A 22,648-nucleotide genomic window follows, 5' to 3' on the forward strand; every position below is an offset into this window, starting at 1 on the left:
TCTGCTCAGGTTTCAGAGCCCTAAACTCTCTCCTCTCTCTTGAAGCAAGCATAAGGCAGCTTTTTCCTTGAGAACAGTCAAGTAGTGGTGGTTGTTTACCTCTACACCCCTTCCTCCTCCCATATAGTAGCTTAGTGCAAGTTTTCATGCAAGATCAAGAACAAGTTCCCTCTGATGTCTGAGGAAATTTGATCCTACAACTCTCTCCTGGATAAATGCAGTAACCATGAGGTTTTAGAGTATTCTGAGGTATATTCAGTCCCTCCTACTGATGATATCCCCACTTTATATGGTATACTTCAATATCCAGTGGGCCAGAAAGAGCAAGCATGACTCAAGATTTGTGTGTTTATGGCATTTACTTAAAGGGGGGCGGGGAGAAGGAGGAGGATGGGATGTGGATTCCAGTTCCTGCTCCAAGGAATGCATATAGATTCTCTGTCTATGGCCAAATAACTAACTACAGTAAAAGCTGCGCTATTCGGCATCTTATAAGCCAGCGTGCTCTACTAACCAGCATGATGGCTTGTAAGATAAAGTGAAACTGAAAGTGCCCACCACGGCACTTCCAGTTTCTCTGAGCCCCCATGGCTGGGGGTAAAGCAGCCTGCGCTGCTGAGCCCCCACAGCCCGGGGGCATAACAGCCTGCGCAGGGCTTTGCAGGGCCCACCTCCCTGTCTGGGGGGCCTGCAGGACCCGCGGGACGGGTGGCAATGAGGCAGGAGGGACGGCAATGCCGCAGGTGGGGCAGGACGCCCCAGACGCAGCAGGAGAATCGGCGGCCAGGGCTGCTAAATTAACCAGCATATTTTGTTATCCGGCATCCCCCATTCCCGGGGGATGCTGGATAACAGAGCTTTTATTGTATTTCTAGTGAAGTGGAACACTGCAGCAGAAAGGGCTGACAACAATTCTTCCCAAAATCCACTGTTGTCTGGTGGCTACAGCATTCACTTTTGAGGTGAGATATGAACAACTGGTGCCTCCTGAAACTGGGGGGACACCATGGCAGTGAGTGGAGACCACCTTCAGCTGCCGGTGTCACCGAGTGGGGACTGCCTGCAGCTGCCACTGAGCAAGGACTGCCCACAGCTGCCCCTGAGCAGGGGAGGTGGGAGTGGTAAGCAGCGAGCAGGGACTGTCCGCAGATGCCACTGGTCATGTCAGCAGCAAGTGGGGATGGGTGTGAGCAGAGACCGCCTGCAGCCGCCGGCATAGGCAAGCAGGGACCACCCACACCTACGTTGGCGGCAAGTGGGGACGGGTGCAAGCAGAGACTGCCAGCAAAAGCCACTGGCGACTGGTGGCAGCCAAACTCAGGGGGGGCACGTGGCCCCCCATACCCCTCCTACGTGTTGCCTATGATGGTGGGAGATGCAGGTTCAAACTCCATTAGAGCAGGAAATTTAACCTGGATTTCCTGCATCCCAGATGAGTATTCTAATCACTAAACTACTGAATAAAAGGGGCACTGCCAATGCCACCATTCCCTCCTGTAGGTGTACTCTGCCTTTGTCACCTGCTTGTTCTCAGACAAACGTGTAGACTGTACATCCCAAAGGGACCAAAGCAGCTCACTGTTCCGTACAGTCAAAACTGTGGCTGTTGCACACATGCTTAAAATCAAACCTTCAGAAACTTAATAATTAAAATTTAGGTATCTATGAACTCAAAGGTACCTCCAAACCCGGACAGCAGGTAAGAGAGGGTTTTGAGGATTTAAATTTGAGGCTTAGGTCCTAAATTCTTCTGGGCATCTGAATCAATTTGGAAAAAGCTTCAGAAAAGATTTGGCTGATTCGGCCATAGACTAAATAGGCAGCTGACAGCTGCCTCCAGCTGGCAAGTCTGTTGGGGTTGGGAGAGGGTGGAGGGAGGGATTGGGGCTGGGACAAGCTGCCCAGCTGGGGCAGGGAGGCATGTTACTTGGGGAGAGGAACATGGTGGGGTGCGGGACATGGGCGCAACAGTACTGGGAGCCCTGCTACTGCTTGCCCAAGCAGGGCTGGGGGGGAGAGGGGCAAGATGTTGGTGCGGTTTGCTCCAGGTAGAAGTGGGCAAGCAGCAGCGGGGCATAGCTCCCAGTGCTGCTGCGCCTGCATCCCATGCCAGATGGCAAGCAGCGGCAGGGCAGAATCCCCGCTCACAGCGCTGATGTACGTGGGGCAGTGCTGGGAGCAGAGGCTATGCCCTACTGCCACCCAGAGCAAGCCACGCCTGCTTTGCGCCCCCCCCCAGTGCCAGCTGGGCAAGCAGAAGCAGGACATAGCCCCTGTGGCTCCCCCCACTGGGGCAGAGGCTGGCACAGAAGCCTGCATGGCTGCCCTGCCCAGCCTCACCCCCCGCCCGGCCTAGCCTCCCAGCACTTAAAAACAAAACCAAAACAAAACACAAAAAAAAAGGCCCCACACTCACCAGCTGCAGGAGTGGTGACTGGGACCTTGGGCACTTGTGGCAGACCGCCCCCCCGTGCAGCATGGGGCAGTGGGGAGCAGCAGGGATCGCACACACACCCCTTGGCACCCGTGCGGTAGCTACCCCATGACGCAGGTGCAGCACAGCTTGGCAGGGTGCTGCACACTGTCTGGGAGCTGGGGCTGAGCACTGCTGGGCTCCGGGTGAGTACAGGGCTTTTTTTTTCTCTCTCTCTCTAAGTGCCAGGACTAGGCTGGGGCTGAGTGGAGGATGGGGCCGGGCAGGGCAGCCATGAGGGCTTCTCCCACGTCTCCCCCCGCACCCGGGGAGAGGCAGATGCAGCTGGAGGATCCATGCGAAAACCTGCAGCCACCTGGCTGTGCCTGCCTTTCCCTGGCCGATCCGAATCACCAAATCTCTCCAAATCAATGCTGAATCTTCTGAAGCTGATTTAGTACAGTGATCCAAATCTCCAAATCGAATCACTGTCCTCTGAAAGGGCCAAATCTGAATCAAATACTTCACTATTCACACAGGCCTACTAGCAGAGCTCAATGCGTGCACACACATTCCATCCTAAAACAAGATATGGACACCAAACACTGGCTTTCCTCTTCACAAATGTTAATACCAAGATTTGAAAGAATATGACTCTGATCACTACCTAAGAACTTTACTTTATTTATTACCAGTTCAAATGTTAATGGAAAGGAACTTTAAGATATCAACTGAGTATCTCAGATTTTTTTGGAAAAAATGTTGACAAAAACCACATAAGAAAGCAATTCTCCACTATTAGCCATAAAAAGGAAAAGCCCTGATTGACAACACCCTGCCCAGCCAACCTTTTCTAAATAAGTAAGTGACCCATTTAATTGATTTATAAGAAACTAAAGTACCTGGATTATTTTATCTCCAGGGTGCAACAGTTTTGATGCTGGTCCTTCAGGTTGTACTCTGGTTACAAATATACCCTTTAAAAACAAATAAGGAAAAATAATTTTCGCAGCAATTTATTTGAAGTCAATATAATTTAAGACATTTGATTTTTCCATATTTAGAAGAAGAGAATGTGAAATATTTGAATTCTGTATACTTACTAGTTTTTATGACTAACACCTTACATCCAGCAGAACTACATTTGTTGGCAAACTGAATGGCATTTTTCCCCTATCCAAACCTCCTTTGTTTAAGCTGGCATATGTGCACTGTTGCAGCATCCGTACAAGCAGGGGCATGCGTTTGCAGCAGCAAAATAGTGGCACTTTGTGCCGCTACTTTGTGCTGCAGTGCATACCCCTGCTCCTGTGGTTTGCAGCAGGACACATTGTCCCACTGCTCCACGTGCTGCAGGGGGGGGGACGACTGGGGCACAAGGTGCCTCAGTGCAACGCTAGCCAGCAGGCAGCCCCTATGCTGAGGCACCCTGTTCCCCAGCCAGCCAGAGAGTGACCCAAGGCTGCCTGCTTTCCTGTATCTGAGCACTGTGAAGTCCCGGCACTGAGGCATGCCGCACCCCAGCCAGCCACGTCCTTAGATCCTGCATGTCTGGATCTGACCTATGTGGCAAGATGGAAGAGATGCTATAAGCTAAAATTCTTTCTGTTGGATTTCGTAATAGTCAGTTCCATAATTCACTAAAGGACTATATTGCTAGATATTTTTAACATCCTGCCATAAACCGGATTTGAACTGTCCCCTCCACTGTCACTTGGCTACACTGCACCTTACCCTTTCCCACTTCCTTAGCACCTCTATCTTTATAACATTCCCTCCCCTATCTCTCTTCCTCAACAATAGCTTTTTTCCCTTTTTCTTTCTTTTTTATTATTATTTTTTTTTTAATATTCTGCCCCATTCTTACCATATACTTCTTCTCCCTCACTTCTGTATTTGACTCTCCCTCACAATCTCTGCAGCTATATTTAATTTAATGTTTGGTATTTTTAAGTGTTGCTTTACATGCTGCTTTAAGGATAAGAGAGATTTTAAATAGGTGAATATATTAAATACTCACATCATCATCAGGTCTGAATGGATTTCCTCTACCGCCAACTCCTCCTGATATACTAAATCCAAGCTCTGGATCTTTTTCAATTCTCACGCAAATCTACATTGTTACAAAGAAAGTAAAAACAACTGTGCTGAAAGTTCAGATGCAAAAAAATGGATATGCATGCAGATATCACATAATATTTAATCATTATGATTATGTAATCAGTGGAATCATGACCAAAAAATAAAAGTGACAAAAAACTGATTTCTAGCTTACTATTTTTACCATTTGCATTTTTAAACACATACAAGGAATCGTTCAACAGAACAGCAGACATAGATCATAAAAATCTGAAATAAGAAAAACAATAAATTCCACTCTCAGCACTCCTATTAATATTCAGACACTTTGATTGAAATAGTCTTCAAATAAAGATAAGCACTTACTAAAAAGACTACTGCAGTTCAAGAGAAATCATATCTCAAATACAGATTCTAATAAAATGTTCTAGTATAACAGCATCTTAAAACATAATTCATAACTAAACTGGGTAAGTTTTATGATGTATTATTATTTAATCAGACACTGCCACATATATTAAGTCTAAGCCCAGAAATATTGAGGTGTTAAACAAATCATTTAATTGCCTAATTTACGTAGCTAACAAACACACATTACCTCAAATATATAAACAACTCCTCCCTATCCCTTCTTCGTTGATACTTCAAGTTGAATTCCAGTAATTCATAGCCTGTTTTCCCTCTGAGTTTCCTACAGCTAACCCTGTCTCTCCTGGCTGGCTGGAAAATAAAAATGTTGTTTCTGAAAAGTACGTTTCACTATTTGTTTTCATTTGGTATTAGGACTAGAGACAGACCACTTTCAGTACTCTGGGAAAAGACAGTGAATAAAAGCCAATAACCTAAGGGTTAGGCACTCAGCTGGCATGTGGAAGCGACAGTTTAAAGGTCCAGGATGGAATAGCAGAGACTAGAACCCAAATGTTCCACAACCCAGGTAAATGTCTTAACCACTGGGCTAGAGATACTCTCTTACTGGCTCAATGAATATTTATTCATGCATAATTTAAAGTGGACCAGTCCCAACAGGAGAGGTAAAGAGGGGGAAAGTGACCCTATACCCTAGTAACTCTATAGTTAAAAAGATGTCAGGTTTTCCCCATTCCCATGATCCCCTGCTTCCCACAACTTACAATGATTGCAGAGGATGTGCCTTGAGCTCAATCTCCAGGCTAATTATGATCACAAAATATGACAAGTGACTGCTTACATGCCACCACTTTATCCAGAACACTACCACCTGGTGCTCTTCATGAAACCTCAGGCTGTGGGCAGATTGGGGCAATGTTTTAGACAGATTAAAGTCTTGAAGAACACTCAATATCCCAGAATACTCTCTCAAAACCCCTGCTGTTCCAAGGGGATGCATCAAAGCAGGTGACTGGAAAGAGGCACCAGATATAGAAGCTTCCCACCTATCTGGAAGATTGCACAGCTTTGAACTGTGATTCAGAATCTGATTTTCCTAGGCGAGGTCAGAACCTACTGAGGAAAAACAATTCCTCAAGTCTCAAGTAGCTTTTATCAAGCAGCTTGCAGCTTTTAACAGTCAAAACACAGGAACAGCTTTTACTTTGAAAGGGGGTGATGGAAAGGTGTTCTCCATGAAGGGTCCAACCCAAGTTTTGTTAGTCATTTGGGTATTCTGCAAAATTCACCTTATTCTACCCTTGGTTTTTGATGAGGAACACTCACTATTAAATATTCATGTTATTTTACCATTCTGGATGAATAGTGCTAGTCTAGATAGTCTTATGCGGACCATGTATATTTTGATTTGAATGACCTTTTCTGTATTTTTTAATGATTGCATAAGCATGAAAAGCCAACAGACTGAGAAGTAATTCACATCTTAGTAGAAACAGCCTAACTGAAAGCTTGACACGCTTCGGATAAAAGCATGAACATGTTTAATTCTTTGTAATAATTTGCATATCTAAAGAAAGAGAACAAAGCAAAACGTATGATTTGGGGCCATTTACAATGTTTTTTCTTTCTCTTTTTCTCTTTCTCTCTTTTTTTTTTTTTTTTAAAGAGTGTAATGACAGAACTCGGATATAGTAGCTCTTTTGCTGGGAATTAAACTCCAAATGATTTCTGTCATTATACATTCAGCAATAGTAGTAAATAATAATAATAATACCACCCAGTACTCAGTTACTGATGGATGGAAATTATATATAATCACTCATTAATAACCTATCCTCATGGCTGCAATGCATGTCATGTTTATCCTTACCTCTTGTTTTGCCAATTCATGCCCTTGTCTGGGAGAACATTGGGGCTGAGAATAGGGAGGCTGATGGGCAACTTTCAGCATCAGATAATCAATTAATTGTTCTCTAGAGGGATGTCTTGCCACAGACGCTTGGGGAGGGGGATGATGGACTTGACTATAGTTTGCCTGAGGCCTCAGAGGCTGGCACATCTGCCCATTTGTCAAAGGTATCTGAATAAAACATGAAGCAATTTTAAATAACATTTTTATAAAAGCAATCCTCAAATTGTAGACAATTATTTTATCATTTCCCATGTTTGACTTTTTAGAGCATTTTTATGAGCATTACTAAAACTCAGCGTCATACCATGTACTACTACATTATATTTTCAGTATACTTATCAGCACTGACTTGGGAAGAAAATATGAAAAGCAAAACTTATTCTGCATTCATCTGCTAGAACAGACTAGACAACCTCCTCTTTGCTTTTAACCCTTGTTTCACTGTAATTCATCTCAAGTTTTTGGCAATACATTTAACAGAATTGCTATTTGGTTTATATCATTAGAGTTTACAACTGCTTTGTTGTACACTATTTACTGGATTTTATTTAAAAAAAAATCAGGTTCTAAATAATTCATACACAAAAAGTTAAGATAATTAAATGAGGTGAATACTATGCAAAATAGGAGAAAAATAATTTATGCACCTGGTTGTAGTTTTACCTGCCACTTAACAGGAAAACCCCTTCTACTAAAATAACAACAATACAGGAGTTTCACTATTTGTTTTCATTTAGTATTAGGACTAGAGACAGACCACATTCAGTACTCTGTCTCATTTGACCTGAACCTAACTGTCCCAGGGTTTGATAGGAAAACAGGAGCAACACAGTAATTTATTTACGTCACTCTTCTAAGATGCATTGCTACTCTTTTGCCAGTAGGTGGCCAGCAAGAGCGCACAGCCTGGCTGGCTTGGCCCTGGAATGAACCACAATAACTGTACTGACATACAACAGAACATCTTAGGGAAAAGTGTTGGTACATCTTATCTTGTACACTTCAGAGGGACTTGAAGCGAGACAGTGGACGTATATGTCTGTATGATACTGGGACAAAAAGCTCTCTCCCAGGACAAATGCAATGTCTGTTCACAGTCTAAGGTGCCACCCTGCCATGTATTCTGCCGGATTGCAAACTAACATGGCTAACTACAGCTTCATAGACAGGAAGAAATACAATGACCTGATAACAGCAGCTTTACCATTACTGGAAATGAGGCAAAAAAACCCCAAACCAGTCACTTTAAGAACCACAATAATCGGACAGAGATGCAACAGTAGGGAAAGCTCTCTCTCTAGCCTCCTGGTGATATGTCTACGCTGATTTTGCCAGAGTCAAGAGAGAAGAGACCCATTTGGCTGGACTTAAAAAGAAAACAAACACCCTCTTTAAAGAGGTAGGTAGGGGTTTTGACCTAAACTGAACCCCAGACTCAGATGAAGCCTGGATAGAGCTGCCAGGTGCAGGGTTTTGTTAATCAGCATATTGTTGTCCCAGACTGAGACAATCAGCTGACTGTCAGTTCACCTTATTGGGGATTCAAACCAGCCCTGATGAGGTCCGATTCCAGTCCCAGATTACACTGGATCCAGTCTGAGTTCCCGGTACAGTCCCAGGGTGTGGCTGGAGCCAACAACCAGCTGTCAGCCCCAGCAGGACCTTAGAACACTCCTCTTTTAATCTGCTGGTGAAAGGAGAGCCTAGGATTATGATCCTGGGCTCCCCATGCACTGGGAAGTAGTAATGGCAAAAAAAGGTCTGATCTCCAAGTCCAACAGTCACTTTCTAACAGCTATATGTGGCAGGGCAGGAGGCATGATTGCTAGAATCAGGAATCGGATCCCATTTTGCCATTAAATGACCATGTGCCAAGACCTGTTATTTATCAAGTTCTGGGTCGCATTTACTGAAATTAGTAGGAGACAGGTTTGAAACTAACAAGAGAAAGTACTTTTTTTTTTAAATGCAGCGCATAATTAACTTTTGCAACTCATTACCCCAGGAGGTTGTAGATACCATATTTACTCAATTCCAAGATGAGCTTCCCCACCCCTGTTCCCTTTGAATTATCTTGGAATTGAGTATGAGGTGGGCAGTGGGGCGGGGGGGAGGGGAGGGGGCAGGCAGCTCCAGGCCTGACCCTCACCTGAGGTCAAAGCTGCAGCTGCCACCTTCCCCCTCCACCACCCCAACCCTGCCACTGCCTTCTCTGATGCTGCAGAGGAAGTAACGTATTTCAGACAACCCTCCAATTATAAAAAATATTTTGAAATTTCCATGTATAGAACCTGATTACTAGAGGGTTGTCTTAAATTCAGGGTTGTCTTGGATTTAGGTAAATACAGTAATATAGTCAGGTTCAAAAAGGGACTAGACAAATTCAGAAGTGACAGATCTATTAACAGCTATTAAAACAGTCAAGGATGTATCCTTTGGCATCTCTAAGCCAATGACAATGGATGCCAGGGAAGGTAGGACAGGGGATAGATCCCTATAGATCAGGAGTGAGCACAATGCAGCCTGCCAGGCCATTCTATCTGGCCCACAGGGCCCCTAAAAAATTTAGAAAATTAATATTTATCTGCTCCTGGCTGCCTGTCATGCAGCCCTTGATGGCTTGCCAAAACTCAGTAAGTGGTCCCCCACCCAAAATAATTGCCCGCCCCTGCTATAGATATACCCTGTTCATATGTTGTCACTCTAAAGCATTTATTGGACCATTGGTCTGACCCAGTATGACACTTACAGTCTAAACCATAGAGGAGTTTCTTTTCATCCTTGAGGCAGCTCAGAATAAGAAAAGCACTACAGGTAATTGAAGCCACCTCAATCTGTTACAAGGTCTGTTTTGTGCCTCTAGGATATCCACTGGTGTAATCAGCCTTTACACCAGCACAAACAAGGAAGACACACAGACATTTACACTTGCATTAGCACTGTCTACTGGAATCTGGTGTAGAATTACCCAAGGGAAAAAGAATATCATCAGATAACCATTTACTCAAGGCAAACAGGGATTACCTGCTCCTCCACTACCAGGTGTGAAGTACTGCAGAAGCACTTACTGCAAGCAGCTACCCTGGAATAATTGCTCATCTGTCCATTTTAGTTCCCAGTGCAGTTTACATTTGTATACAAAAAATGTAAATTAAACTTGTAAATGTGTTGCATGTCCAGGCCCTTAGAGATGAAACTAGATTAGTATGACCATGTCTGTGGTGCCTGGCTGGAGTGCTCTAAGGCAGGGGTTGTCAACTGGGGGTATGCATGCTCCTGGGCCACTCTGAAAGGTCCCAGGGGGTATGTGGGGACAGGTGGGGACAGAGCGCTGCCACCCTGATACTGCTGTCTCACAGGAGCAGGGCCAGGGCAGGGCAAGAGCAGGGCCAGACAGACACTGCACTGTCGCTGCTCGCCATGGCCCCACTGCTCGCCACCTCTCTCCCCCCGCCCCCATGGCTCCTTGTCTGGCTGCTTGCCCCCCTGCACCTGGCTGCTTGCCACCCCCACAGGGGTACACTTAAGAAGGGGGCCACCAGGGGTACACTTATTAAAAAAGGTTGAAAACCCCACTCTAAAATATGCCACACTGTTTCAGTTGGGCTACTTTCTAAACTAAAAGTAGTGCAAGTAGGGCAAAATAATCAGCCTGCCTACAACACTGTACAAATGTAGCTACACTATTTCTGATTTTGGAGGCAGCCAGTGTGAAGCAATGCACACAGTACTTGGGGATGATATTTCCAGGCACAGTGGGCACTTTTACACATGCTCTGGGGGTGGGGTGGCACTTTAATTAGAGCAGCTCCGAGAGCTGCTCTAATTAAAGCGCTGCCACATCTTGTGTATCAGCATCCCTGCACTTAAAAATGGTGGCAGGCACACTTGACCTTTGAACGAGCTTTAGTTCAAATGCCCCTACCACCATTTTTAAGTGCGGGGATGCTGATACACGAGACTCAGGAGGCTGCTGGAGCACGGTAATTGCTGCGATTAATTGAGTCTGCTCCAATGCACTGGAATTCCAGCATGCTGGAGCAGCCTCCACGCTTGTGTATGGGCGCTCAGTAAGTTTACTATACAGACCTGGCCCAATTTTTGCCACAACTTAAGTGCTGACATATTTTTAAAAGATTACATTTATTTGTTGCTCTAAGACTGCGTGACATATTCAGAAGCCCATGTGCAACACAACCTCCTTTGCAGCAAGATCTCTGCTTATTAAAGCTTTGCCTTTAACTTCTGTCACCAAGTTCCAAATCAAAACTCTCCTGACAACTCTATTTCTCCACTGCTGTGATTGCCATATTATTTATCATTTCACCAGGAACACTTGAGTGAAAACCAAATCCTGCTTTTCGTTTAAAAACAGCTGACCAATTTCAAACTGTACTATTTGTTTCACAAAGGACATAGGTTTTCATGTAGTTTATTACCTGTATAGCTACTTTCTTCATGCTGTCTGGTGGAACATCTTTGAGACTAAGTGTGGCAGATGAATAGGCCGGCTGTCCTGAAATGAATACTTCATCTTGGCCTTGCTCTCCTGGAGTTGATGCCTGGGGATGCTTTAAATAGGATAGAAAAAGTAAGCAAGTATTTTTTCAAATTAACAAGATGACTAAAAAAAGTCCTTAAAAAGATTAGAATAAACTTCTGAATCCTTTTATTTTCATATGTTTTTCTTGTAGAGACGCTAAGTATATCATCATTTGAATTTACGCAGAGAATTTAAATCCTACCCTACCATGCTCATGACTTTTAACCCCAATTTTTAAGACTGAAACTGCTGAAATTCTTTGGCCTAAAAACAACAGAGGTAGATTCATGAGAAAAGCCAACAAATTTTCATGGCTGACTTTCAAGTATTAGTCAGATTAAGGCAAGTCTGTTTGATTTTTCTGCTAGATTAAGGAAACATACCATTATTCAGACCACTCAGAGTTGAGGATTTATTTCCTGTTTTTCTTACTGGCCAACATAAAAATTTAATTTGCTTAGATGCCTTTAAACATCTTTAAAAATGACATGCTAAACCAGAATTTAAAAAAACCCAAACAAACAGCATAACTATATTTAGTTATTTTACCCCTTCTCAAATCTCTGTAAAGCTGGATCAGAATCAGAAACAAAGGATCATGATTTATTGTTTTAGCTAAGGAGAAGGGCAAACAAGAAAATATAATGAGACAATCATTTGCCTAAGAAAGCCAATTAGAAAACAAAATTTCATTAGCAATATAGTAAGTGAAAAAGCCTACTTGTAAACAGGATAAAACATATGAACTTAAGGCAGTTCATGTGTTTGTGAACTCCCACAACACAAAATGTAACTACTGTACTTTATAGTTAGGACAATATTTTCCATATACAAGAGGGCAAAACTATTTAACTACTGATTTAAAAACAAACTTCAAGGCTCCTTTTTCCCCCTTTACATATTGCAATATCCTACAGTAGGTACTCACACGGACAATGTGCACACCAGAACCTCTTCCGTCTGCAACACTCAAGGCAACACTACCCTGGCTGCCATGCAGATCCCTAGAGCTGCCATAGTGAAAGCTGCTAACTGCAGCATAATTGGAATTAAAGGACCTAGACAGCATGCTCTGAATAAAGAGGGGACAGATTTAACACAGAGATTAGTGCAGCATGCACAAACCACAAGACATGTTATACAGAGACTAATACAAACACATATTCCATGTCATGCAAAAATAAATACCATGCAAACAAAGAATTGACATTGCCACTGTGAAGTACAGAGTGCAACTCAGTGACATTATTTACCATAATTGACCTTTATTTAAAATCAACATGCAACCTAACATAGTGCGCACACAAAATTACATGTAAAGTCATTCACATGTATGTGTACTCTGGAAAACAAAGCTGCTTTATTTAAACTGTCAGATTAAGTATGCACAATATATGATGTGTATATGTTGATGGAAAATAAAACCTGGCAGCCAAGGTGCCTTTCAGAGCCATTGTTTTGTTTCGATTTTCAATGATGTTTAGTACAAATAAAAATTTCTCCAACAATTGAAGTTTTATGGTTTTTTCTTTTGCTTTTTGTACCCTACCAACAGAACAGGAACATATTATCGCTGTCTAACATGCACTCCAAGATGTATTTACAGTACTAACAAGGACCTCCTAGGCCATGGAATTCAATCTCCCAGTACTGCAGAAAACCTAACAGGTAACATAAGTTTCAGAATATTTTGAGGCAATTGTTTTTGAACTACAGCACCCTGCAACACTGACGAGGATTTCAAAAAGAAAAGCAGAAGGAACATCATCACCTTGCAAGTACAGATATTTATAGTTACAAGGGCAAAACAGGGACACCAAAATAAATGGAAGAAAATCCCCAAATTATTCAAATTAAGAATGAACTAGACCTATTATTTCAACACTGACACAGAAGCCACAGCATGATGTTACTGCAAACAAAGTTACATTAACAACATTAAAGATAAGCTATAAAATGTCAAAGAGAAGAAATTTTGCTTGTTCCTTTAAAATTTCTTTAAGTTAAAATATCATTGGATGGAAATACTATAACAACAAGTCTTAAGAGAACTCACTGCTTGTTTTTCTTCACCACACAGAGTACTAATTTTCTGAATGCACCTCACCAGGTAGACTACACTGACCCTTTCAGGGCGCAGGTGCACACAGCAGAAGAAAATTGATGCAGGTCAGCTTTCATCCATAGGGCAAGAGCATATATATAGGGCAGTTCCCACAGAGCAGCTAACATACTGCCCCTTGTTAACTTTGTGGTAATTTGCTGTGTATGACCATATGGTCAGATTAGACTTGTTTAAACTACAACAGCCATAAGCAAAAAAAGTCAACAGGAGTTCTTCTACATATTCACACCTGTGGGATGCTCCGTCTGGGGCCACTAATCACTGGAAAATTCTAAAAGAGTTGTACTCGCTCAAGACTACCTAGGTTTTTTCGGTTAACACTCACCTTGGCCTGCTGGCATCCTCCCTGAGTTATAAAGACTTGCGGTAAAAGTTTGCCTCAATTTCCTCTTCTGTCACCTATAACATATGTCATTGGAACCATCTGTCAGGTGACAGATGAGGAAATCACAAGCCTGGCGACTCATACAAGCATTCAGCTAAATATCTAACAGTACTTTACCCTCTCAAAATTGCAGCCATAGATTCTCTCTCTCCAGTAACTATGCTGCTGGGAAAAAGTAGGGAAACAAAGGCCTCCCCAACTCTGGGTTCTGGCTAAGGGACCTCAAATTATACCATCTACAGATGTTCTTTCTCAGTCCCTCAGGGCTTCAGACTGCTTCCTACTCTACCTCTTAAAGGAGTGCTCTCTCATTAGTCTTGTTACTCTTCCTCCTTAATTGCACTACCAGCTCCCCTGAAGTCTGTTACTTCTCAAACTAGTCTACCTCTCTGAGCTTCCTCTAAATAGCCCCTCAGCTTCTCTATTTTATAGGTTCTCTTTACTTCTATTAGGTCCAGGTAGCAATGTCATCTCCTGCTCTTTCACTGCCAGCTCCTGGACTCTTATGAACACAACAGTACAGCGTCAGTTAAGTCAGCCTTCCTACCGAGGGCACCTGATAAATTAATACCACAACCTGAAGACATTTTCTTTCTCTGCCGTACTTCTTGCCCCTCACAGAGTCACAGGAACCATCTGTTCTCCTTCCCAGCCAACCCCCAGTTCCTGGGCTCTCAGCTTCTTTAGACCAGTATGTACCAGAAGTAGTGAGTAATCTGATCTAAGATGGCCAGTCCTAAACTCTTAGAAGGAGCAGCAAAGAACATTTTGGACTAAGGACAATAGACTGTGTAGCCCTCAGATATGACACTTTCTTCTACTAAACTTGGGAGTACAATTCTGATGGAAAGTGGAAAATGGAAGAGTTATGTACATGCTGACAACACGCAAAACCAGATACCCTTCTTCCCCAAGTAACTTGTCTTTTTCAAAGATGTCTGCATATATCCACCTGCAGGAACGTGGCAAACATTCCAATGCCCCAGAAGGAGGAATCAATTCTAATTAAGTAAAAACATGTCTTTCCAAAGACAACATGAGACCCAAGTGATGAAAAAATGTAGAACTATGTGAACAGAAGTCCAGGTAGTAGTCATGCAATTATGGGAAACTAAGGAAATATTGTAGTAGACAACCAATGTTGTCTCTCCCAACAGATAAAAACAAGCCCAGAAGATACTATCATCATAGTTAAGACAAATATTCATCAAATTATCTAAATGATTTCACCCTACTTCTTCTATATCAAGCTCCAATAAAACAACAACAACAACGCTAGCAAGAGATCAAGAACACACTAAATAGTTGGATTAAATAAAGGAAGAGGTTGCTGATTAGCTGTCTTGGTTAAGTGAATGTTTGACTGAAAGGAAGAGCCAGCTCAGTAAGCTTCTTACGGGTACCAGGCAGATGAAAGAAATCTTACCTATATATATGCAACATATATACTGCATTGCAATATAGGTATGCATACCCTCTAAACAGAAACATGTAACACATTAATGTGCTTTCAGAATCAGTGGCAGTGTTCTGTCCTTTCTCTACAAGAGTAAGACTTGCACATCTGGTGCAAATGCAACAGGCTCCATCCTTTACCAGGAACTTCCATGTCTATTCAAGAACTAGACCAATGATTCAGGTGTAGAGGGGACTGTGAGCAGGTTTCAGGGGGCCCACCAAAATAAACCAGAGAGCAGGCATCACTGACATGGCAGAATCCCCAGCACACCTGCCTGGTAGCGACTCTGGCTAGCAGTGTCTCGCCACCCACTGTCCCCCAGGGGCTGCCCGAGTCCCGGCTCCCGCACAGGTAAGCGTGGGTGTGGCTGCAGCCCCAGGGGCAACTAGGGCAGAGGCTGAGAGCCAGGGGGGCTTGCAGAGCAGAGCAGAGCAGAGCACAGCAGAGCAAAGATTGCACACCCACAGCAGCACAGGAGCCATACACACTGGGGAGTGCTGTGCCCCTGCCCAGCCTGGCCTGGCAGAGTGCTTGGGTGAAAGTTTCCATGCCCCCAAATCCTCAAGGAGGGAAAGCCCCACTGGGGTCCCCCCAGCCCTGCCCTGTCTACCCCTATATACAAAGCATGAAAGAGGTTAAACTTTAAAGGGATTATATATCTATATCTATCTCCCCATCTCTCTCATACTCATCTTAACACCCATTTATGTGGTTTGGAATTTAAAAGAAGAAACAGTTCATCCCATCCACATGTGAGCATTTTTTTTCTTAATTTTCTTCACAGGCTGTGCTTTGCATTAGTACCTTTCCTGGAAGAGCCAGAATTGCTTTACAAAAGTGAAGGAGTAGGTCTTTTTTTAAAAGGGGAAACTGAGGCACATAACTTTTCAAGGAGCTTTCCCAAGTTTACGTAGAAACCCAGTGACAGAGTTGGGAACAGAGTTTAGATTTTCCACTCTGTTTCTTAACCTCATCACTGTTTACCCCGTGGTGGAGTGCAGCCTGACCATGACTCGTCAATATGTGTTTAAAAAAAGTGTTAAGCTTGTCTAATGCGAGCTTCACAACATGTTAACTAACAGATTTTTAAACATGCCCTATTTTCTTAATCTAGATATGAGTAGTATGCATGAACAAATGTTAGCTGGAAACCTTCCCTGGGAAGAAAAATGCTGTTCCTACTGTCATCTCCCATATCTCAGAAGTAGATAAGATAGGAGTGACTCTTGTAGTCTTTTTTGTATTTTTATTATCCTTTTCTTTTTATATTATGCACTATGGGTGAGTTTAATTGTATAATTATCAATTTAATACAGCTATTAATCTACTAAATATGCAGAAAAACAGTTGTGGCTCAGGTGGGCCATGTAGTTTTTATAGCATGCTGTGTGGGGGGAGGGGGAGGGGTTCAGGAAGAAAAAGGTTGAGAACCCCTGAACTAGACAACAACAGAACTGTTACAGAGCTAGGGAGCAACTCCAAATCAGAGATTTTGGTTCTGAGGGGTCTCCACCCCAGGGTGGGTCCCTCTATGTCTGTCCACGTGCACATTCCAGGGAGAGATGCCTTCCCTAAAGCAATGACAGTGCTTATGGGCTTCTGATGTCAGGGATAGTACTATGAAACATACTCCCAAATCACCATGTTTTCATACCGTTGGGGAGGGGGACACGACAGTCCAGGAAAAATGCAAGAGGATTTTTATGGCTGACCCTTTATTGCCTTCCTACGCTCATCTATGTCACTTCCTGCAACTGGTCCAATGAAAGATAGCACCCACAAAAATAGCTGCTGAATATTTTCATTTTTGTCCACTGAGTCCAGATTGGGGTTAGAGATGGTGCCATAATAAAAAGTGTGCAAGGTCACAGGCATAAATATTTTAAGGTTACCTAATCTAAAACAATGGCTGGTTACATGAGCCAACAAGAAACTCTCAGAAACAAGGCAAGAAAATGTCCCCAAGGTATCTGCTACACTTCACAGAAATAAAGAACACAGGGATTTGGGGACTAAATTTTTTTTTTTTTTTTTTTTATAACCTTGGCTCCAAATATGGGCCAATAGGAGTGGTTTCTCTTAAAGATCCCTACAACTTGGAGGCCCAGATGGTATACTTCCATAAGCATGAATAGAGAACACCTTAAAAGCAAGTCAAAAATTTATTTTAATTTCAATTAAAAATGAAATAAATTAAAAATGTGAGAGATGAACTATTTATAAAAGACAGATGTTTTAATTATGATCAACACATATATTCTTTATCCTAATCCCTAAATGTCCTAAGGAACTATGGCACTACTGTCTGTGAAATTATACTTCCATAATTCAGTCATTTTGGGATAACAGAACTAGTCCTATAGTATAAGCAGCTGTAACAGCTTTATTACTATCAAAGGATACTGATATAAATTGTTACAATCCAACTGTTAGGTATGGATGATTCTGTAGTGATACAAATGTAGCAAGACTTACAGTTTTAACACTGCTTCAAGTCATTTCAAAGCTGAGGCAGTTTAATTCACTTGTATCACTATAGCACCAGGCAGACGCAAGTAATACTGGAACTGCTCATGTGCATTGCCAAGCAGCATATCCTGCTCCCATTTTAAAGTGGCTAAAATGTATGTTTATCTATGCTATTAGCTAATCTAATCCACTGTTAGTATTATTCAAGCGCACCTCCACCACTCATGTGCTAATATACACAACATTCTGTTCTACTGTTATTTTATATCAGAAGTGAAAATTATACAATTGTGCATATTTTAACTTTCACTTTGAAGTGCAAAAGCATTTTGAAAAAACAAATTTTGAAAAGGGCAGCTTTCTGAACCATAGAGCAATTCCTGGTTCATGGTCAGGCATTTAGTGGAGTTCAATTTGGATTCAGGTAGATAGCATTTTCTCAACTCTGTTTATGTCATTGGGCAATGTTAAGGGTCATCTAATTTCTAATATTTTGGAATTAGAAGAAAATTGTTTCAGACCCAACACAGAACTAGTGTTCTTCCTTCTAGAACTAGTTTGATTGAAATTCTCCTAACTAGTCCAAACTGGGTTGCAAGTGAAGAAAGAATAAAAATGTAGGTGAAATCCTACTGCCATAGTATTTACACTTATTTTAAGATTGAAAATTATGTTGAAAGAGCATTTTACAGCAATCTCTGAAGATAAGCATATCTAAGCCATTTAGAGTCCGTTTATCTTCAGAGAGGGGGTTAAAGGATTTCATTGTTAATACCTACAAAGAAGTTAGTAGATAGCTGATGTGTGTAAGAGCTTTGCCTGCCATGCTAACATTGTTCATGGCTTCTTTTAAATGTTCCCATATGCCTAGATCCACCCCTTGTCTCCTGTTGTATTATACTTAGACTACAATCTCTTTTGTTCAAGGACTTTGCTTTTATACAGCTTTAGCACATAAGCTTCTATGTATGCTATGGTTGTATTAGAAATCATTATTACCAGCATCGTATTTTTTTCTTTTCTGGTACTATTGTAATTGGAAGTATGCATCAGTCCTAAGAAATCATAATAGCAGATTATTTGATGATACATTGACAAGTGTTCATAGTTGGAAAATAAAGTTGAGGCATTCTCTCTCTCACAATATAAAAGTAACATGGGTATAATAAAAACATTTCTTTAAAAGAGAAAAAAGGAAAATGTGCCATAAATGTGGAAACTGCCAAGTTTAATTTTCACTGGAGAAAAAAACTGAACACTTTATTCAGATTGGAAATCTATTCAGAACTAATCTATATATGAATGAGAGTCTACCTTGCGAGTTTCAATGATGCCCTAAATTTAAGTCTCTGGCTCATAATTTGTCATTTTATGCTCTAGTCTCATGTTCATACTAATTTTAAGAGGCTCTTTTTGAGAGAAGATAGAATTAAGGGGATGGAAAAGAAACAAACAAGAACAAAAGAGAAAGGACAAGGATTGTGTCAAGCTTATAAGTATCAGAACATCACAACCAATTTATTCTGGAATATTTTAAAATTAGTATATCCCAAAGTTTATTAAGTACTTTACTGTTGAAAAATGACTGTCAACTGGACAGGGGACTTCACAAATCCTTATGACTCTATTTAATATATACAAGGTTCCCTGTGGTCCACTCCCAACCCTACCATTCCACAATTTTTGAAAAAAAATTAGTCATTTGTAATTTACTTTGAAATTTAGAAGCAGAAGATTTAAGTTTAGGTGTGTATCATTTCACATTGTGTAATTCTTACTAAGCATTTTTCAGGAGATTATCTTGTCAAAGAAGGAAAATGGTAACAACATGAGTAAAAATTGTACAGTTTTCATGGCTGCTGTTGCAAACACATATGTGCTTATCTTTAATCATGTGAGTACATGTACTATAATTACTGTGATTATGCAGATGAGTAAAATTAAGTTGCATGTAAATGTTTGTAGGATCAGGTCATGTGACTCTGCAAAGTAAGAATCATGTATTGTGAACCCTCAAATTAAGTGACATTTTAAAAAGATTTTAACAAATAAGTGTTTCAGTCGCCTGTGCAAACAGATATAAAGAAACAGAGAACTATGACTATATTTTAAAATTCAAAATGTCTGGCTGAAAGCTACACAATACCATGGGGGATGGGATTACCATATATCAAAGAGTTGTCAGAAAATACCTCAGGCCTTGATCCTCCAAAAATTTAGACCTGTGTCTAATTTTGTGCACAAATAGAACTTCTGATGTCACCTTTCTTGAAGTGTATAAACAGCCTTCATAAGTGGAAACACACAGGTGCTATATGGATGCAAATTATTTTTACAAAGAAACCACATTTAGTACCAACTTCCAGCCCTATATTCCTAAAATCAAATTTCTAAATCCATACTGAAGCACCTAAATCAAACCTTATTACCAACCTAATTAGCAAAAGGTGCTGAACACTTTTTTTTTCTTAAAGAAGATTTAAGAAACTAACTTTATGAGTCCATGTTTGAAAGTTTTGGTCTTTTTTATACGTAATATGTGGAAAGTGGTTCTTTTATGATGTGAACATAAATTACTATTGTTAATTATTCAAGACTAAGTCCAAAATTGAGATTCTATGGAAGCTCGTAGAATATTTTTTATTTAGGAAGGTGCTATCCAAGGTCAAAGAATAAACTATTTCCAGTGGACATACTAGTAATAAGATGCATGTAAAGGGTCTAAAGACAGGGACACATATAAAGCAAGACATTTAATTTCAGATGACATTGGAACTGAAGGCAAGACATATACCTCATGAGTTCCCAAGAGATCCACACAAAAAAATGCCATGCAAGGAAAATAAAGAGTAAGGACACAACATTGTTTTTCTCTAGTCAGTGTATAACCAAGGGTATTTGTACCATGTCTACTGCAGGTATTAATCATCATTTTAGTTGATAGATGGAAGCTCACTCTCTACTATGCCAAAGTATATGGACTTGATATCAAGTCGATACTTCAACAAATTCTTATAATGGGACCTTCCAAAAGTAAAATAGAACACCACACTGGCATACTGTGAAGTCCATTTAATAATCTATAAATTTAAAAGCTAGCAAAAAGAGTAAAGGTTTTTAAATGGAATAAAGCTTAACCTGTACAAGGAGCTACAAATAACAACAGCAACAAAAGGCTAAGAGTCAAATACCTTTTGGAAGCTCATATACACGTGTGACCACTAGAGAGCAGCTCTACATTATAAGGGAACCTTTTGTTTGCACCAACAGTAAAACAAATTGTGGCATAATGGACAACCAACCTACTTGTACTGAATATTCCAAGTCTTTCTGTTGAGAAGTTCTACCCTCTAAAAAGTTTTAAGAACCAATCTTACTTGGTTTCTGTGTGACATTTTCAGGGTACTCAAATATGGTTAGAGCATACACCATATTATATCTTGCAAAAGTCTGGTTGCTTAGATGGAGTCCATCATATATGTTTCACCTGCTGGCCACTGGGGTTTTTTTCCAACCCCTTACTATACAAACTAAATACCTGAAAATGCTTTCCCCTTTATATCACCAGGCAAAAATAATCAGTCACTAGACAAACTATGAATTAGCCACCACTATTCACAGCATCACAAAATCAGTCTTTGATCAAAAAATGTTTAAACTTTGTTCTGATAACTGGAAGTTTTGAACTACTGGACTATGCAAGTTTGAGAAGGAACCCTACAGAATTCATGAAAACATGTAACAAGGCTAAATATGGAGAGTCAAAAAGCCCAAGACTGAATTGACTCAATCTTCACAGGTCAATCTAAAATTACCTACACTGAACTGGTAAGTGAACAGACATTCACTTTTGATTCCTGAAATGCAGCCACATATCTGCAGTGGCTCAGGCCAGAAGCCAAGGGGCCCTGGAGCACGCCTCCTTGCATGGCTGGAGCAGACAGCTTGGACCAAGGTTTGCATGGAAAGTGAAAAGCATCCTGGCATGCTAGGGGACTGTGAGGTAACTTGAACATGGAGGGGAACTGGGGCAAAAGTTCAATCAACTGAATTAACCTAAATCAGTTAAGTTTGATACTACATCCATCCAGGTTTATCTTAACCTGGTTTTGGCCATTTTGGCTAGGGACAGACATTACACATAAACCAGTTTAAGTGATCAGAACCTGATTTAAATCTGTAACAGAACAGATATTCAGTGTGCATAAATCAGTTTAAAAATGGCCGAAACTGGTTTGAGATAAACCTGGCTGAATATAGTATCAGACTTAACTGATTTGGCTCAAACTGGTTTATGCAATGATTGTCCCAGACCAGACCCCTTCCTGGTTTAAGTTAAACCAGACTCCCCCAACATCCAGGCATGCTTTCTGGGCTGAGTGAGGCTCTCTGCTCCAGCCACAGGGTGAACCTTGCCCCTCTGCTCTAACCCAAACAGGGACCTGCCCTAGCAGAGACACCAGCCTAAGGCAAAGGGGGCAGGGAAGAGTTTAATTCTTCCCTCCTTTCCCCCTTCCCCCACTGCATCTGGTATCAGCCTGGGGCTTCCCCTTTGTGAGTGTGAAGCTGCAGGGGTGCAGTATGGAGTCCTGGGGATAGAAGCATCCAGGCAGGCTGTGCAGGGCTGCACTCCTCACCTCCAGCACAGTGCTGGCTGCCTCTATTGCAGGGGCTCTACACTGTGCCTACAGCTCCATACTTGCAGCAGGGAAGCCCCATGCTGGACTCTGCGTGGAAGCAGGGAGCGGGGCTCCCTCCACTCCCAGCAGAGGGCAGGGACCTGCGCAGCAGGGAATGGGGGAGGCAGCAGGCTTCAGTGCAGGGACCAGATCACTGGCGATGGGGACCAGATCCCTGGCAATGAGGCAGGCTCTGCTCCCTCAATTTGCACAGC

At 41.8% G+C, this 22,648-nt stretch overlaps 1 protein-coding gene across 7 annotated transcripts in view; it reads right to left on the reverse strand.

The window, feature by feature from the left end:
- ERBIN (erbb2 interacting protein) overlaps nt 1–22,648 on the reverse strand; it is a 203,181-nt gene that overhangs the window by 4,681 nt on the left and 175,852 nt on the right. For 5 of the 7 annotated variants that reach the window (XM_059725128.1, XM_059725123.1, XM_059725126.1 and 2 more), the window contains 5 exons: nt 12,245–12,388; nt 11,213–11,344; nt 6,732–6,941; nt 4,434–4,526; nt 3,316–3,390 (listed from right to left, as the gene is read on the reverse strand). In XM_059725128.1, coding sequence (XP_059581111.1) covers nt 3,316–3,390; nt 4,434–4,526; nt 6,732–6,941; nt 11,213–11,344; nt 12,245–12,388 — 654 coding nt within the window. The remainder of the gene's footprint in view (nt 1–3,315; nt 3,391–4,433; nt 4,527–6,731; nt 6,942–11,212; nt 11,345–12,244; nt 12,389–22,648) is intronic. The other 2 variants (XM_014594092.3, XM_059725127.1) reach the window with 2 other exon arrangements.

This window comes from Alligator mississippiensis, chromosome 3 (assembly GCF_030867095.1).
Source record: "Alligator mississippiensis isolate rAllMis1 chromosome 3, rAllMis1, whole genome shotgun sequence".
NCBI classification, from domain to species: Eukaryota; Metazoa; Chordata; order Crocodylia; family Alligatoridae; genus Alligator; species Alligator mississippiensis.